General features: G+C 50.6%; 2 protein-coding genes across 2 annotated transcripts in view; both read right to left on the bottom strand.

Moving 5' to 3' along the window:
* LOC311124481 (rho GTPase-activating protein SYDE1-like) overlaps positions 1-17733 on the bottom strand; it is a 25416-nt gene extending 7683 nt beyond the window's left edge. The window contains exons 1-5 of the mRNA XM_084198622.1: positions 17480-17733; positions 14695-15431; positions 14234-14477; positions 11898-12127; positions 11255-11381 (exon numbers count right to left, since the gene is read on the bottom strand). Of these exons, the coding sequence (XP_084054748.1) occupies positions 11255-11381; positions 11898-12127; positions 14234-14477; positions 14695-15431; positions 17480-17678 (1537 nt within the window). The 5' untranslated portion in view covers positions 17679-17733. The remainder of the gene's footprint in view (positions 1-11254; positions 11382-11897; positions 12128-14233; positions 14478-14694; positions 15432-17479) is intronic.
* LOC311124479 (uncharacterized protein) lies at positions 17690-18587 on the bottom strand (the record flags this gene model as incomplete). The annotated part of the gene is made up of 2 exons (XM_084198621.1): positions 17840-18587; positions 17690-17718 (listed from the first exon to the last, which is right to left on the bottom strand). The coding sequence occupies exons 1-2, from the start codon at positions 18531-18533 to the stop codon at positions 17690-17692; spliced, it is 723 nt and encodes a 240-aa protein (XP_084054747.1). The 5' UTR covers positions 18534-18587.
* Between the last annotated feature and the right edge of the window lie 952 nt (positions 18588-19539).

Below are 19539 nucleotides of genomic sequence, written 5' to 3'. Positions count from 1 at the left end.
TTATCATTTGGTATCAGCAGTGTTGGGGAAACTACTCTGAAAATATTGTTTACCAAGCTACCAATTACTTCACACTGGAAGAAGTTAAGCTACACTAAAGCTACCCTTAAGAACAACCCAGTTTACCTAACTAAATTTACTTTGAAAAAGTAGTTCACCACATCCAAACTAACTTTGTGTAAAATGATCATACAGTATATAAATATGAAATGTCATAGACTACAAATGGCAAGAACAGATCACTTTGGGGTCATACAGTGCATTCGGAAAGTATTTAGACCCCTTGACTTTTTCCACATTTTGTTACGTTACAGCCTCATTCTAAAATGGATTAAATTGTTTGTTTTCCTCATCAATCTAAACACAATACCCCATAATGACAAAGGTTTATTTATTTTTTGCAAATTTATTAAAAATAAAAAACTGAAATACCTTATCTATATAAGGTCCCACAGTTGACAGTGCATGTCAGAGCAAAAACCAAGTCATGAGGTCAAAGGAATTGTCCGTAGAGCTCCGAGATAGGATTGTTGCAAGGCACAGATCTGGGGAAGGGTACCAAAAAATTTCTGCAGCTTTGAAGGTCCCCAAGAACACAGTGGCCTCCATCATTCTTAAATGGAAGAAGTTTGGAATCACCAAGACTCTTCCTAGAGCTGGCCTCCCGGCCAAACAGCAATCGGGGGAGAAGGGCCTTGGTCAGGGAGGTGACCAAGAACCCGGTGGTCACTCTGACAGAGCTCCAGAGTACCTCTGTGGAGATGGGAGAACCTTCCAGAAGGACAACCATCTCTGCAGCACTCCACCAAATCAGGCCTTTATGGTAGAGTGGCCAGACGGAAGCCACTCCTCAGTAAAAGGCACATGACAGCCCACTTGGAGTTTGGCAATTATTTTGAATAAGAAACATTAATGTGTTGAAAATCCCAAATTGTTTGCATAGTCAACTTACACACAGCTCTGACACACACACTTACCCCACCAGACATGCCACCAGGGGTCTTTTCACAGTCCCCAAATCCAGAACAAATTCAAGAAAGTGTACAGTATTATATAGAGCCATTATTGCATGGAACTCCGTTCCATCTCATATTGCTCAAATAAACAACAAACCTGCTTTCAAAAAACAGATAAAGCAGCACCTCACGGCCCAACGCCTCTCCCCTATTTGACCTAGATAGTTTGTGTGCATGTATTGATATGTAGGCTACGTGTGCCTTGAGCTGTTCTTGTCTATTAATGTTCTGTATTATGTCATGTTTCATGTTCTGTGTGGACCCCAGGAAGAGTAGCTGCTGCTTTCACAACAGCTAATGGGGATCCTAATAAAATACCAAAAATACCAAAAAGGCACCTAAAGACTCTCAGACCATGAGAAACAATATTATCTGGTCTGATGAAACCAAGATTGAACTCTTTGGCCTGAATGCCAAGCGTCACGTTTGGAGGAAACCTGGCACCATCCCTACGGTGAAGCATGGTGGTGGCAGCATCATGATGTAGGGTGTTTTTCAGCTGAGATCCTTGATGAAAACCTGCTCCAGAGCGCTCAGGACCTCAGACTGGGGCGAAGGTTCACCTTCCAACAGGACAACAACACTAAGCACACAGCCAAGACAATGCAGGAGCGGCTTCGGGAAAAGTCTCTGAATGTCCTTGAGTGGCCCAGCCAGAGCCCGGACTTGAACCCGATCGAACATCTCTGGAGAGACATGAAAATAGCTGTGCAGCAACGCTCCCCATCCAACCTGACAGAGCTTGAGAGGATCTACAGAGAAAAATGGGAGAAACTCCCCAAATACAGGTGTGCCAAGCTTGTAGCATCATACTCAATAAGACTCGAGGCTGAAATCACTGCCAAAGGTGCTTCAACAAAGTTCTGAGTAAAGGGTCTGAATACTTCAGTATTATTTTTTTTGCAAAAATGTCTAAGAACCTGTTTTTGCTTTGTCATTATGGGGTATTGTGTGTAGATTGATGAGGGAATTTAAAAAAAAATCAATTTTAGAATAAGGCTGTAACGTGAAGGGGTCTGAATAATTTCCGAATGCCCTGTATGTTAACAGAATGTGCTAGCACAGCCTGGAATATGTTCCAGGATTCATCCGATGTCAATGAGGAGTTTACCACGTCAGTCACCGGTTTCATTAATAAGTGCATCAACGACGTTGTCCCCACAGTGACCGTACGTGCATATCCCAACCAGAAACAATGGATTACAGGCAACATCTGCACTGAGTTAAAGAGCTGCCTCTTTCAAGGAGCAGGACACTAACCCGGACGCTTAAAAGAAATCCCGCCACGCCCTCCGACAAACCATCAAACAGGTAAAGCGTCAATACAGGACTAAGATTGAATCCTACTACACTGGCTCTGACGCTCGCCGGATGTGGCAGGCTTTGCAAACTATCACGGATTACAAAGGGAAACCCAGCCGCGAGCTGCCCAGTGACGCGAGCCTACCAGATGAGCAAAATGCCATATAAGCTCGCTTCGAAGCAAGCAACACTGAACCATGCGTGAGAGCACCAGCTGTTCCGTACGACCGTGTGATCACGCTCTCCGTAGCCGATGTGAGTAAGACCTTTAAACCGGTTAACTTTCACAAGGCCACAGGGCCAGACTGATTAACATGATGCGTATTCAGAGCATGCGCTGACCAACTGGCAAGTGTCTTCACTGACATTTTCAAACTCTTCCTGACCCAATATGTAATATCTACATGTTTCAAGCAGACCACCATAGTCCCTGTGCCCAAGAACGCCAAGGTAATCTGTCTAAATGACTATCGCTCCGTAGCACTCACATCTGTAGCCATGAAATGCTTTGAAAAGCTGGTCATGGCTCACATCAACACCATCATTCCAGACACCCTGGACTGACTCCAATTCACATACCGCCCCAACAGATCCACAGATGACCAATCTCTATTGCACTCCACACTGCCCTTTCCCACCTGGACAAAAGGAACACCTACGTGAGAATGCTCTTCATTGACTACAGCTCAGCATTCAACACCATAGTGCCCTCCAAGCTCATCACTAAGCTAAGGACCCTGGGACTGAACACCTCCCTCTGCAACTGGATCCTGGTCTTCCTGAAGGGCCGCCCCCAGGTGATGAGGGTAGGCAACAACACATCCGCCACGCTGACCCTCAACACGGGGGCCCCTCAGGGGTGCGACACGGGGGCCCCTCAGGGGTGCGTGCCTAGACCCTCCTGTACTCCCTGTTCACCCACGACTGCGTGGCCGCGCACGATTCCAACACCATCATTAAGTTTGCCGACGACACGACGGTGGTAGACCTAATCGACGATGATGAGACAGCTTATAGGGAGGAGGTCAGAGACCTGCCAAGGTGGTGCCAGGAGAAAAACCTCTCCCTCAAAGTCAGCATGACAAAGGAGCTGATTGTGGACTATAGGAAATGGAGAGCCGAGCACACCCCCATTCACATTGACGGGGCGAAAGCTTCAAACTCCTCGGTGTACATATCACTGTTGCTTACGAAGCATGTGACGAATAAAATGTGATATGATTTCGCCTATTAAGCACAAAAAAAACATGTTTCAAGTGAGAATTAGGCAGGTCTGATGCCGAAAAAGAAAGGACATTATTGCCCAGATGTTCTATTTGTTTTCTTTCTGGTGTATGGGGATAGGGGACTGACCTGTGATGATGCTGATAGAGACTGGTGTATGGGGATAGGGGACTGACCTGTGATGATGCTGATAGAGACTGGTGTATGGGGATAGGGGACTGACCTGTGATGATGCTGATAGAGACTGGTGTATGGGGATAGGGGACTGACCTGTGATGATGCTGATAGAGACTGGTGTATGGGGACAGGGGACTGACCTGTGATGATGCTGATAGAGACTGGTGTATGGGGATAGGGGACTGACCTGTGATGATGCTGATAGAGACTGGTGTATGGGGATAGGGGACTGACCTGTGATGATGCTGATAGAGACTGGTGTATGGGGATAGGGGACTGACCTGTGATGATGCTGATAGAGACTGGTGTATGTGGATAGGGGACTGACCTGTGATGATGCTGATAGAGACTGGTGTATGGGGATAGGGGACTGACCTGTGATGATGCTGATAGAGACTGGTGTATGGGGATAGGGGACTGACCTGTGATGATGCAGATAGAGACTGGTGTATGGGGATAGGGGACTGACCTGTGATGATGCTGATAGAGACTGGTGTATGTGGATAGGGGACTGACCTGTGATGATGCTGATAGAGACTGGTGTATGGGGATAGGGGACTGACCTGTGATGATGCTGATAGAGACTGGTGTATGGGGATAGGGGACTGACCTGTGATGATGCTGATAGAGACTGGTGTATGGGGATAGGGGACTGACCTGTGATGATGCTGATAGAGACTGGTGTATGGGGATAGGGGACTGACCTGTGATGATGCGGATAGAGACTGGTGTATGGGGATAGGGGACTGACCTGTGATGATGCGGATAGAGACTGGTGTATGGGGATAGGGGACTGACCTGTGATGATGCTGATAGAGACTGGTGTATGGGGATAGGGGACTGACCTGTGATGATGCGGATAGAGACTGGTGTATGGGGATAGGGGAATGACCTGTGATGATGCTGATAGAGACTGGTGTATGTGGATAGGGGACTGACCTGTGATGATGCTGATAGAGACTGGTGTATGGGGATAGGGGACTGACCTGTGATGATGCTGATAGAGACTGGTGTATGGGGATAGGGGACTGACCTGTGATGATGCTGATAGAGACTGGTGTATGGGGATAGGGGACTGACCTGTGATGATGCTGATAGAGACTGGTGTATGGGGATAGGGGACTGACCTGTGATGATGCGGATAGAGACTGGTGTATGGGGATAGGGGACTGACCTGTGATGATGCTGATAGAGACTGGTGTATGGGGATAGGGGACTGACCTGTGATGATGCTGATAGAGACTGGTGTATGGGGATAGGGGACTGACCTGTGATGATGCTGATAGAGACTGGTGTATGGGGATAGGGGACTGACCTGTGATGATGCTGATAGAGACTGGTGTATGGGGATAGGGGACTGACCTGTGATGATGCTGATAGAGACTGGTGTATGGGGATAGGGGACTGACCTGTGATGATGCTGATAGAGACTGGTTTATGGGGATAGGGGACTGACCTGTGATGATGCGGATAGAGACTGGTGTATGGGGATAGGGGACTGACCTGTGATGATGCTGATAGAGACTGGTGTATGGGGATAGGGGACTGACCTGTGATGATGCTGATAGAGACTGGTGTATGGGGATAGGGGACTGACCTGTGATGATGCTGATAGAGACTGGTGTATGGGGATAGGGGACTGACCTGTGATGATGCTGATAGAGACTGGTGTATGGGGATAGGGGACTGACCTGTGATGATACGGATAGAGACTGGTGTATGGGGATAGGGGACTGACCTGTGATGATGCTGATAGAGACTGGTGTATGGGGATAGGGGACTGACCTGTGATGATGCGGATAGAGACTGGTGTATGGGGATAGGGGACTGACCTGTGATGATGCGGATAGAGACTGGTGTATGGGGATAGGGGACTGACCTGTGATGATGCTGATAGAGACTGGTGTATGGGGATAGGGGACTGACCTGTGATGATGCTGATAGAGACTGGTGTATGGGGATAGGGGACTGACCTGTGATGATGCTGATAGAGACTGGTGTATGGGGATAGGGGACTGACCTGTGATGATGCTGATAGAGACTGGTGTATGGGGATAGGGGACTGACCTGTGATGATGCTGATAGAGACTGGTGTATGGGGATAGGGGACTGACCTGTGATGATGCTGATAGAGACTGGTGTATGGGGATAGGGGACTGACCTGTGATGATGCTGATAGAGACTGGTGTATGGGGATAGGGGACTGACCTGTGATGATGCTGATAGAGACTGGTGTATGGGGATAGGGGACTGACCTGTGATGATGCTGATAGAGACTGGCGTATGGGGATAGGGGACTGACCTGTGATGATGCTGATAGAGACTGGTGTATGGGGATAGGGGACTGACCTGTGATGATGCTGATAGAGACTGGTGTATGGGGATAGGGGACTGACCTGTGATGATGCTGATAGAGACTGGTGTATGGGGATAGGGGACTGACCTGTGATGATGCTGATAGAGACTGGTGTATGGGGATAGGGGACTGACCTGTGATGATGCTGATAGAGACTGGTGTATGGGGATAGGGGACTGACCTGTGATGATGCTGATAGAGACTGGTGTATGTGGATAGGGGACTGACCTGTGATGATGCTGATAGAGACTGGTGTATGGGGATAGGGGACTGATCTGTGATGATGCAGATAGAGACTGGTGTATGGGGATAGGGGACTGACCTGTGATGATGCTGATAGAGACTGGTGTATGTGGATAGGGGACTGACCTGTGATGATGCTGATAGAGACTGGTGTATGGGGATAGGGGACTGACCTGTGATGATGCTGATAGAGACTGGTGTATGGGGATAGGGGACTGACCTGTGATGATGCTGATAGAGACTGGTGTATGGGGATAGGGGACTGACCTGTGATGATGCGGATAGAGACTGGTGTATGGGGATAGGGGACTGACCTGTGATGATGCTGATAGAGACTGGTGTATGGGGATAGGGGACTGACCTGTGATGATGCTGATAGAGACTGGTGTATGGGGATAGGGGACTGACCTGTGATGATGCGGATAGAGACTGGTGTATGGGGATAGGGGACTGACCTGTGATGATGCTGATAGAGACTGGTGTATGTGGATAGGGGACTGACCTGTGATGATGCTGATAGAGACTGGTGTATGGGGATAGGGGACTGACCTGTGATGATGCTGATAGAGACTGGTGTATGGGGATAGGGGACTGACCTGTGATGATGCTGATAGAGACTGGTGTATGGGGATAGGGGACTGACCTGTGATGATGCTGATAGAGACTGGTGTATGGGGATAGGGGACTGACCTGTGATGATGCTGATAGAGACTGGTGTATGGGGATAGGGGACTGACCTGTGATGATGCTGATAGAGACTGGTGTATGGGGATAGGGGACTGACCTGTGATGATGCTGATAGAGACTGGTGTATGGGGATAGGGGACTGACCTGTGATGATGCGGATAGAGACTGGTGTATGGGGTTAAGGGACTGACCTGTGATGATGCTGATAGAGACTGGTGTTTGGGCACAGGGGACTGACCTGTGATGACGTTGATGTCAGGATAGAGACTGGTGTATGGGGATAGGGGACTGACCTGTGATGATGCTGATAGAGACTGGTGTATGGGGATAGGGGACTGACCTGTGATGATGCTGATAGAGACTGGTGTATGGGGATAGGGGACTGACCTGTGATGATGCTGATAGAGACTGGTGTATGGGGATAGGGGACTGACCTGTGATGATGCTGATAGAGACTGGTGTATGGGGATAGGGGACTGACCTGTGATGATGCTGATAGAGACTGGTGTATGGGGATAGGGGACTGACCTGTGATGATGCTGATAGAGACTGGTGTATGGGGATAGGGGACTGACCTGTGATGATGCTGATAGAGACTGGTGTATGGGGATAGGGGACTGACCTGTGATGATGCTGATAGAGACTGGTGTATGGGGATAGGGGACTGACCTGTGATGATGCAGATAGAGACTGGTGTATGGGGATAGGGGACTGACCTGTGATGATGCAGATAGAGACTGGTGTATGGGGATAGGGGACTGACCTGTGATGATGCTGATAGAGACTGGTGTATGTGGATAGGGGACTGACCTGTGATGATGCTGATAGAGACTGGTGTATGGGGATAGGGGACTGACCTGTGATGATGCTGATAGAGACTGGTGTATGGGGATAGGGGACTGACCTGTGATGATGCTGATAGAGACTGGTGTATGGGGATAGGGGACTGACCTGTGATGATGCGGATAGAGACTGGTGTATGGGGATAGGGGACTGACCTGTGATGATGCTGATAGAGACTGGTGTATGGGGATAGGGGACTGACCTGTGATGATGCTGATAGAGACTGGTGTATGGGGATAGGGGACTGACCTGTGATGATGCGGATAGAGACTGGTGTATGGGGATAGGGGACTGACCTGTGATGATACTGATAGAGACTGGTGTATGTGGATAGGGGACTGACCTGTGATGATGCTGATAGAGACTGGTGTATGGGGATAGGGGACTGACCTGTGATGATGCTGATAGAGACTGGTGTATGGGGATAGGGGACTGACCTGTGATGATGCTGATAGAGACTGGTGTATGGGGATAGGGGACTGACCTGTGATGATGCTGATAGAGACTGGTGTATGGGGATAGGGGACTGACCTGTGATGATGCTGATAGAGACTGGTGTATGGGGATAGGGGACTGACCTGTGATGATGCTGATAGAGACTGGTGTATGGGGATAGGGGACTGACCTGTGATGATGCTGATAGAGACTGGTGTATGGGGATAGGGGACTGACCTGTGATGATGCTGATAGAGACTGGTGTATGGGGATAGGGGACTGACCTGTGATGATGCGGATAGAGACTGGTGTATGGGGATAGGGGACTGACCTGTGATGATGCGGATAGAGACTGGTGTATGGGGATAGGGGACTGACCTGTGATGATGCTGATAGAGACTGGTGTATGTGGATAGGGGACTGACCTGTGATGATGCTGATAGAGACTGGTGTATGGGGATAGGGGACTGACCTGTGATGATGCTGATAGAGACTGGTGTATGGGGATAGGGGACTGACCTGTGATGTTGCAGATAGAGACTGGTGTATGGGGATAGGGGACTGACCTGTGATGATGCTGATAGAGACTGGTGTATGTGGATAGGGGACTGACCTGTGATGATGCTGATAGAGACTGGTGTATGGGGATAGGGGACTGACCTGTGATGATGCTGATAGAGACTGGTGTATGGGGATAGGGGACTGACCTGTGATGATGCTGATAGAGACTGGTGTATGGGGATAGGGGACTGACCTGTGATGATGCTGATAGAGACTGGTGTATGGGGATAGGGGACTGACCTGTGATGATGCGGATAGAGACTGGTGTATGGGGATAGGGGACTGACCTGTGATGATGCTGATAGAGACTGGTGTATGGGGATAGGGGACTGACCTGTGATGATGCTGATAGAGACTGGTGTATGGGGATAGGGGACTGACCTGTGATGATGCGGATAGAGACTGGTGTATGGGGATAGGGGACTGACCTGTGATGATGCTGATAGAGACTGGTGTATGTGGATAGGGGACTGACCTGTGATGATGCTGATAGAGACTGGTGTATGGGGATAGGGGACTGACCTGTGATGATGCTGATAGAGACTGGTGTATGGGGATAGGGGACTGACCTGTGATGATGCGGATAGAGACTGGTGTATGGGGATAGGGGACTGACCTGTGATGATGCGGATAGAGACTGGTGTATGGGGATAGGGGACTGACCTGTGATGATGCTGATAGAGACTGGTGTATGGGGATAGGGGACTGACCTGTGATGATGCTGATAGAGACTGGTGTATGGGGATAGGGGACTGACCTGTGATGATGCTGATAGAGACTGGTGTATGGGGATAGGGGACTGACCTGTGATGATGCTGATAGAGACTGGTGTATGGGGATAGGGGACTGACCTGTGATGATGCTGATAGAGACTGGTGTATGGGGATAGGGGACTGACCTGTGATGATGCGGATAGAGACTGGTGTATGGGGATAGGGGACTGACCTGTGATGATGCTGATAGAGACTGGTGTATGGGGATAGGGGACTGACCTGTGATGATGCTGATAGAGACTGGTGTATGGGGATAGGGGACTGACCTGTGATGATGCTGATAGAGACTGGTGTATGGGGATAGGGGACTGACCTGTGATGATGCTGATAGAGACTGGTGTATGGGGATAGGGGACTGACCTGTGATGATGCGGATAGAGACTGGTGTATGGGGATAGGGGACTGACCTGTGATGATGCTGATAGAGACTGGTGTATGGGGATAGGGGACTGACCTGTGATGATGCTGATAGAGACTGGTGTATGGGGATAGGGGACTGACCTGTGATGATGCTGATAGAGACTGGTGTATGGGGATAGGGGACTGACCTGTGATGATGCTGATAGAGACTGGTGTATGGGGATAGGGGACTGACCTGTGATGATGCGGATAGAGACTGGTGTATGGGGATAGGGGACTGACCTGTGATGATGCTGATAGAGACTGGTGTATGGGGATAGGGGACTGACCTGTGATGATGCTGATAGAGACTGGTGTATGGGGATAGGGGACTGACCTGTGATGATGCGGATAGAGACTGGTGTATGGGGATAGGGGACTGACCTGTGATGATGCTGATAGAGACTGGTGTATGGGGATAGGGGACTGACCTGTGATGATGCTGATAGAGACTGGTGTATGGGGATAGGGGACTGACCTGTGATGATGCTGATAGAGACTGGTGTATGGGGATAGGGGACTGACCTGTGATGATGCTGATAGAGACTGGTGTATGGGGATAGGGGACTGACCTGTGATGATGCTGATAGAGACTGGTGTATGGGGATAGGGGACTGACCTGTGATGATGCGGATAGAGACTGGTGTATGGGGATAGGGGACTGACCTGTGATGACGCTGATAGAGACTGGTGTATGGGGATAGGGGACTGACCTGTGATGATGCTGGTAGAGACTGGTGTTTGGGGACAGGGGACTGACCTGTGATGATGCTGATAGAGACTGGTGTATGGGGATAGGGGACTGACCTGTGATGATGCTGATAGAGACTGGTGTTTGGGGACAGGGGACTGACCTGTGATGACGTTGATGTCAGGATAGAGACTGGTGTATGGGGATAGGGGACTGACCTGTGATGATGCTGATAGAGACTGGTGTATGGGGATAGGGGACTGACCTGTGATGATGCTGATAGAGACTGGTGTATGGGGATAGGGGACTGACCTGTGATGATGCTGATAGAGACTGGTGTATGGGGATAGGGGACTGACCTGTGATGATGCTGATAGAGACTGGTGTATGGGGATAGGGGACTGACCTGTGATGATGCTGATAGAGACTGGTGTATGGGGATAGGGGACTGATCTGTGATGATGCTGATAGAGACTGGTGTATGGGGATAGGGGACTGACCTGTGATGATGCTGATAGAGACTGGTGTTTGGGGACAGGGGACTGACCTGTGATGACGTTGATGTCAGGATAGAGCTCTTCATTCAGGCTGACAGCAGCACTGTCCCTCTCAAACGCATCTCTCAGTTCCTTCTTTACTGCAGCTGACCCACACAGACGGTACAGACCCACCACCTACAGACAGACACAACCATGAATGAACCATACATGAACCACAGACCCACCATCTACAGACAGACAGACAGACAGACAGAAAGACAGACACAACCATGAATGAACCACAGACCCACCACCTACAGACAGACAGACAGACACAACCATGAATGAACCACAGACCCACCACCTAGACAGACAGAAAGACAGACAGACACAACAATGAATGAACCATACATGAACCACAGACAACCATCTAGACAGACATGAGACAACCAAAACCATTCAGACACATCAACATTAATATGTTCCAGCTGGTTTATTTGACCTCTATAGAGTCCATGTCTGTGGAAATTAGAGGTGGGGTTGTTGTCCTGTGTATGAAACGGTGTAAATGTATGAAAAATGTATGCACTCACTAACTGTAAGTCGCTCTGGATAAGAGCGTCTGCTAAATGACTAAAATGTAAAATGTAAATGTAAATGAGGTGGGTTTGCTGTCCTGTGTATGAAACAGTGTGCTGTAAACTAACTAACCTTCAGTCCTCTCTTCTGGATCTCAGCCACACTCTTCTGTATGAGCAGAGGAACATGGACCGCAGAGTTCTCCTTGTCCACCAGGTGGCGGAGCTCCACTCCAAACACCATGGGGGGGTTGAGGTGGCAGGGTCGGGGGTCGGGGGGTTCCCATTGCTCCAGCAGAGTCAGCTTCACATACAGTAGACCCCTGGGCTCTAACCTCACGCATATCTGCTGAGACCGAGAGGCTGGGGAAGGAGAGGCACAGAAGAGATAGCACAAGGGGAAGGAGAGGCACAGAAGAGATAGCACAAGGGGAAGGAGAGGCACAGAAGAGATAGCACAAGGGGAAGGAGAGGGACAGAAGAGATAGCACAAGGGGAAGGAGGGGGACAGAAGAGATAGCACAAGGGGAAGGAGAGGGACAGAAGAGATAGCACAAGGGGAAGGAGAGGGACAGAAGAGATAGCACAAGGGGAAGGAGAGGGACAGAAGAGATAGCACAAGGGGAAGGAGAGGGACAGAAGAGATAGCACAAGGGGAAGTAGAGGGACAGAAGAGATAGCACAAGGGGAAGGAGAGGGACAGAAGAGATAGCACAAGGGGAAGGAGAGGGACAGAAGAGATAGCACAAGGGGAAGGAGAGGGACAGAAGAGATAGCACAAGGGGAAGGAGAGGGACAGAAGAGATAGCACAAGGGGAAGGAGAGGGACGGAAGAGATAGCACAAGGGGAAGGAGAGGGACAGAAGAGATAGCACAAGGGGAAGGAGAGGGACAGAAGAGATAGCACAAGGGGAAGGAGAGGGACAGAAGAGATAGCACAAGGGGAAGGAGAGGGACGGAAGAGATAGCACAAGGGGAAGGAGAGGCACAGAAGAGATAGCACAAGGGGAAGGAGAGGGACAGAAGAGATAGCACAAGGGGAAGGAGAGGGACAGAAGAGATAGCACAAGGGGAAGGAGAGGGACAGAAGAGATAGCACAAGGGGAAGGAGAGGGACAGAAGAGATAGCACAAGGGGAAGGAGAGGGACGGAAGAGATAGCACAAGGGGAAGGAGAGGCACAGAAGAGATAGCACAAGGGGAAGGAGAGGGACAGAAGAGATAGCACAAGGGGAAGGAGAGGGACAGAAGAGATAGCACAAGGGGAAGGAGAGGGACAGAAGAGATAGCACAAGGGGAAGGAGGGGGACAGAAGAGATAGCACAAGGGGAAGGAGAGGGACAGAAGAGATAGCACAAGGGGAAGGAGAGGGACAGAAGAGATAGCACAAGGGGAAGGAGAGGGACAGAAGAGATAGCACAAGGGGAAGGAGAGGGACAGAAGAGATAGCACAAGGGGAAGGAGAGGGACAGAAGAGATAGCACAAGGGTAAGGAGAGGGACAGAAGAGATAGCACAAGGGGAAGGAGAGGGACAGAAGAGATAGCACAAGGGGAAGGAGAGGGACGGAAGAGATAGCACAAGGGGAAGGAGAGGCACAGAAGAGATAGCACAAGGGGAAGGAGAGGGACAGAAGAGATAGCACAAGGGGAAGGAGAGGGACAGAAGAGATAGCACAAGGGGAAGGAGAGGGACAGAAGAGATAGCACAAGGGGAAGGAGAGGGACAGAAGAGATAGCACAAGGGGAAGGAGAGGGACGGAAGAGATAGCACAAGGGGAAGGAGAGGGACAGAAGAGATAGCACAAGGGGAAGGAGAGGGACGGAAGAGATAGCACAAGGGGAAGGAGAGGGACAGAAGAGATAGCACAAGGGGAAGGAGAGGCACAGAAGAGATAGCACAAGGGGAAGGAGAGGGACAGAAGAGATAGCACAAGGGGAAGGAGAGGGACAGAAGAGATAGCACAAGGGGAAGGAGAGGGACGGAAGAGATAGCACAAGGGGAAGGAGAGGGACAGAAGAGATAGCACAAGGGGAAGGAGAGGCACAGAAGAGATAGCACAAGGGGAAGGAGAGGGACAGAAGAGATAGCACAAGGGGAAGGAGAGGGACAGAAGAGATAGCACAAGGGGAAGGAGAGGGACAGAAGAGATAGCACAAGGGGAAGGAGAGGGACAGAAGAGATAGCACAAGGGGAAGGAGAGGGACAGAAGAGATAGCACAAGGGGAAGGAGAGGGACAGAAGAGATAGCACAAGGGGAAGGAGAGGGACAGAAGGGGGGAACGAACAAGAGAAGGAAAAATACAGTTGATTGACAGAGTGATTCCAAAAGATCAGGAACCCTTCTGCTGCAGCCTCACATTGCCAAGCATCAGTGAAGTGGATTGTAAAACAACAACAACAACAACAGGTATACATAGAACTTCATCTACTACGTCCATATGACTTTTAACTCTCTCTGGTGCTCCTACCTTTGAACAGCGGGGGTATGGACACAGCCCCCAGACAGCAGACCCTGTTCCTGGTCGGTGCTGTGGAGTCGCTGCCCTTCGTGGTGCTAGTCTCAGCCCCAGCCCCAGCCCCAGGGGAAGGGGTGAGCACCACCAGTTTCAGCTGCCTGGCCCTCTCCAGTTCCAGGTTAAAGGTGTGGTTGAGGGGCAGAGAGCCCCCCCTGGAGGTCAGCAGGCCGGTGCGGGCCCTGGTCACCCCATCCACCTGATGACCACAATGGAAATAAGTTACACTGTTTTGTGTTATTCTCAATTATTCTAATTACAATGTAGACAGACAGACAGACAGACAGACAGACAGACAGACAGACAGACAGACAGATAGACAGATAGATAGATAGATAGATAGATAGATAGATAGATAGATAGATAGATAGATAGATAGATAGATAGATAGATACAGATACTTTATTAAAAATCACCTGGATGGCACAGAACACCTCCTTACTGGCGTCCTGTTTAGGGGACCTCAGCAGTTTCTCCACCCCAACGAGGTGCACCGTGAGCAGGCCGGAGACGCGCTGGGCGCACCGTGGCTGGTCCGACACGCTGTAGACTCTGAACGAGCTCAGGTCAGATGTCATGGTCACTCCCTCCTGGCTGGAGTGGTGGGTGGAGTGAGGGGGTGGAGGAGGGGTGTTGTGGGCAGAGGGGGGTCCCCCTGGTCCACCCCGGCCCTGTTTGGGGAGCAGCTCAGGTGAGTCTCCGTCGCTTAGGTAGCCCCCTTTACTGGCGGCAAAGGAACGTCCCCTGGAGGAGCGTCGTTGCGGTCTCGCCGGGGCCGAAGTGTCCAGGTGGTACCTGCTGATCACCTCGTTGGACTGCTCCTTACGGACGTTTGGGGGTGAGGTCCCCTCTCCACCTCCGTCCCCTCCTCCTCTGCCCGTTCCCTCCTTCCCCTGGCGATGGGAGCGCGAGGAGCGCAGGCTGAGTTTACGGCGGAGTTCGGGGAGTTTCCTCATCTTCATGGACAGGGATTTCCGGACCGTTCCCGGGGATTTTATCCTGTCCATCATGCTGCTGGCCACGCCCCCTTTCTTCTGGGCCCCGGGGCTGTCTGAGGGGACAGACAAACCCCCTCCGGCGCTGGATACTCCCCCTTCTGCACCTGCAGCCGTGAAAGATTGCAGTTCCTCACACTGGATCTGTTGAATTACAGCTGAGATGGGATGGAGAGAGGAGAGAGACAGAGAGAGGAGAGAGATGGAGAGAGGAGAGAGATGGAGAGAGGAGGAGGGTGGAGAGAGGAGGAGGGTGGAGAGAGGAGGGGGGTGGAGAGAGGAGGGGGGTGGAGAGAGGAGAGAGATGGAGAGAGGAGGGGGTGGGGGTTGGAGAGAGGTGGAGAGAGATGGAGAGAGGAGAGGGGTGGAGAGAGGAGGGGGGTGGGGGGTGGAGAGAGATGGAGAGAGGAGAGAGATGGAGAGAGATGGGGAGAGGAGGGGGGTGGAGAGAGGAGGGGGGTGGAGAGAGGAGGGGGGTGGAGAGAGGAGAGAGATGGAGAGAGATGGAGAGAGGAGAGGGGTGGAGAGAGGTGGAGAGAGATGGAGAGAGGAGAGAGATGGAGAGAGGAGGGGGTGGAGAGAGAAGGGGGGTGGAGAGAGGAGGGGGGTGAAGAGAGGAGGGGGGTGGAGAGAGGAGGGGGGTGGAGAGAGGAGAGGGGTGGAGAGAGGAGGGGGTGGGGGTTGGAGAGAGGTGGAGAGAGATGGAGAGAGGAGAGGGGTGGAGAGAGGAGGGGGGTGGGGGGTGGAGAGAGATGGAGAGAGGAGAGAGATGGAGAGAGATGGGGAGAGGAGGGGGTGGAGAGAGGAGGGGGGTGGAGAGAGGAGAGAGATGGAGAGAGATGGAGAGAGGAGAGGGGTGGAGAGAGGTGGAGAGAGATGGAGAGAGGAGAGAGATGGAGAGAGGAGGGGGTGGAGAGAGAAGGGGGGTGGAGAGAGGAGGGGGGTGAAGAGAGGAGAGAGATGGAGAGAGGAGAGAGATGGAGAGAGGAGAGGGGTGGAGAGAGGAGAGAGATGGAGAGAGGAGAGAGATGGAGAGAGGAGGAGGGTGGAGAGAGGAGGGGGTGGAGAGAGGAGAGAGGAGAGAGATGGAGAGAGGAGAGGGGTGGAGAGAGGAGGGGGTGGGGGTTGGAGAGAGGTGGAGAGAGATGGAGAGAGGAGAGGGGTGGAGAGAGGTGGAGAGAGATGGAGAGAGATGGAGAGAGATGGAGAGAGGAGAGAGATGGAGAGAGATGGAGAGAGATGGAGAGAGGAGGGGGGTGGAGAGAGATGGAGAGAGGAGAGAGGAGAGGGATATAACGTGTTTAATATTTGTGTGCAGTGCTTTATATATGAAGGGTTTATTTCATAAAGCTATATCCACCAATTTTCACATTTGTGTTTCTTCACCAGAAATGATTGCTCATGGGTACCTTCATTTGTGTGTAAAATATTACTGTTCTCATATTTTTTATTAATAGATTTTAGGTGTTTTTTTGCAAAATGCTGAATATCCATTGTTTAGCTGGTGTCACATCTACTCCCGTACCCCTCTCCGGCACTCCAGGTCGCCAGTTGACTGTTCATTACGCACACCTGCCACCATGGTTACGCGCACCTGCGCGGTATTATGAGACTCACCTGGACTCCATCACCTTCCTGATGACCTCCCCTATATCAGTCACTCCCTTTGGTTCCTTCCCCAGGCGTTATGGATTCTGTTCCTGTGGTTCATGTCTGGGCGCTACTCGTGGTTTCTCGTTTTGTTCCATGTTTTATTTATGATTAAATTCCCTCCCTGTACTTGCTTCCTGACTCCACACGTTACAGCTGGAGTGTTCCTATCCTGTATATTTGACTGTGATATGTGGTTGTCTCACCTGGCTGTCTTCAGATGAATGCACTAACTGTAAGTGGCTCTGGATAAGAGCATCTGCTAAATGACTAAAATGTAAAATGTAAATGTTTTACATAAAGATCTCATATTACTGTATTGATTCATAAAAAATAAAAATAAATAAAAATATTGATATCACAAATGTATAATTTGTACAGTTAATTATAACAAATAATAATATTTGTTACATTTGACTGTGTAAAACCTAGCAGTACTACTTATTTCTCTGGGAGTGAGACGGATATATAGAAAGAAGCTCATCGTTTGTGTCTATGAACTCTTATCATCTGCATCATTGTAGCTACAGTAGCTTATTCTACAGTATGTAGCTACCTGGGCCGTCTCCGTCTCCGTCTCTCCTACTGCAGGCTGAGCTGTCTAATGTCATGGCTTTGGTCCGGTGGGCTCTGCCCGGGCTGGAGCCACCTGAAGGGCACTGGTTCTGGGTGGCATGACGCTCTAAACGGGAGGCCCCTCCACCTCCACTGGTGCCGGGGCTCACCACCAGCCCTGCCCGCCGCTGGCTCCTCATCTGGGGGTCCCTCAAGGTCTCCGACAGCCCCTCTGTCTCCCTCCTCCTCCAGGGGTTTTCACTGTCCAACCTAACACCGCCTCCTCCTCCTCCTCCTCCTCCTCCTCCTCCTCCACCTCCTCCTCCTCCTCCACCTCCTCCTCCTCCTCCTCCTCCTCCACCTCCTCCACCTCCTCCTCCTCCTCCTCCTCCACCTCCTCCTCCTCCTCCTCCACCTCCTCCTCCTCCTAAATGTCCTAAACGTCCAATGCCACGCAAGACGTCCTCTTCCTCTGGAATAGGGTTGTACCAAATGTTGTTCTCCCCCTCAGTGCGTTGCCTCAGCTCAGTGAAGCAGTTGGGGAGGAGGCCTAGACGCGAGGATGCCTCGTCTGCAGCCTGGCTCTTTCCTGTGGACAGTACCCAGGCTCGGCTGCTCCTGTCCAGGGTCTGGAGATAGGCCCCTGACCCCGAGGACTTCACCATACAGGAGGAGACACAGACCTCAGCGTAACCCCCTACAGGGTTGGTCAGCTCTGGGACTGCGGTGTGGACAGGGGGAGGAGGCTCATAGAAGGGGGTGCTGCAGTGTCCCTGATCTAAATCATCACACCTCCTCCTGTCCAGCCCGGCCTCCACTAACGTCTTCTGGCTCCAGGCCTGTTTGGAGGCCGAGGCCTGGGCCTTTCCTGAGCTGCTATCCGAGTCGCAAGCCCTGTAGACCAGGCTGTGAGAGCCCTCTGTGCTGGGCGGTGGCTCTCTGGGTGTGGAGGCCAGTTTGGCCCACTGCTGTTTCTTGGCCACTGTTATCTGGGTACGTGGGGTGGTGACGCTGTCCTCCGTGGGCGGGGTCGGGGGTTCGGCCTCCGCTGTCATTACCGTTGACAACGATGAGGATGAAGAGCTTTGGATGACATCACTCTTCCCCTGGATGTCTGGAGGGAAACAACACAGCTATTATGATCATTATCCTGTTCAATAATGACTGTATTATGATCATTATCCTGTTCAATAATGACTGTATTATGATCATTATCCTGTTCAATAACGACCTTATTATGATCATTATCCTGTTCAATAACGACTGTATTATGATCATTATCCTGTTCAATAAAGACCTTATTATGATTGAACAGAGCAAAAGATGGCCTTAAATGATAGCATGGCGCAGCCAGTCCACAAGGTGGCGCAGCGCCCCACTTACGTTCTTAGGGGAAACCCTGGAATTCAATTGTTGCCATTCTAGGGTCATGCATTACTCATAAAACATGTTTATAACTGTTATTATTCAGAAACATAAAATACCATAAAATACTGTCATACCGTCAAATATGATGAATATACTGAACAAAAATGTAAACGCAACATGCAAACATTTCGGGGATTTTGCTGAGTTGCAGTTCATATAGGGAAATCAGTCAATTGAGGTGGGTTCATTGGGCCCTAATCTATGGATTTCACATGACAGGTCCTGGGCTGGCGTGGTTACACATGGTCTGTGGTTGTGAGGCCGGTTGGACGTACTGCCAAATTCTCTAAAACGACGTTGAAGGCGGCTTATGGTAGAGAAATGAACATTCAATTATCTGGCAACAGCTCTGGTGGACATTCCTGCAGTCAGCATGCCAATTGCACGCTCCCTCAAAACTTGAGACATCTGTGACGTTGTGTTGTGTGACAAAACTGCACATTTTTGTGGCCTTTTATTGTCCCCAGCACAAGGTCCACCTGTGTAATGATCATGATGTTTAATAAGCTTCTTGATATGCCACACCTGTCAGGTGGATGGATTATCTTGGCAAAGGAGAAATGCTCACTAACAAATTTGTGCACAACATTTGAGAGAAATAAGGTTTTTGTGCATGTGGAGCATTTCTGGGAT

Source organism: Coregonus lavaretus, assembly GCF_964263955.1.
Source record: "Coregonus lavaretus genome assembly, contig: HAP1_SCAFFOLD_6116, whole genome shotgun sequence".
In the NCBI taxonomy this organism is placed as follows: Eukaryota; Metazoa; Chordata; class Actinopteri; order Salmoniformes; family Salmonidae; genus Coregonus; species Coregonus lavaretus.
Note: the sequence above shows the minus strand (reverse complement) of the source record. Positions and strands in the feature narration are given on the sequence as shown.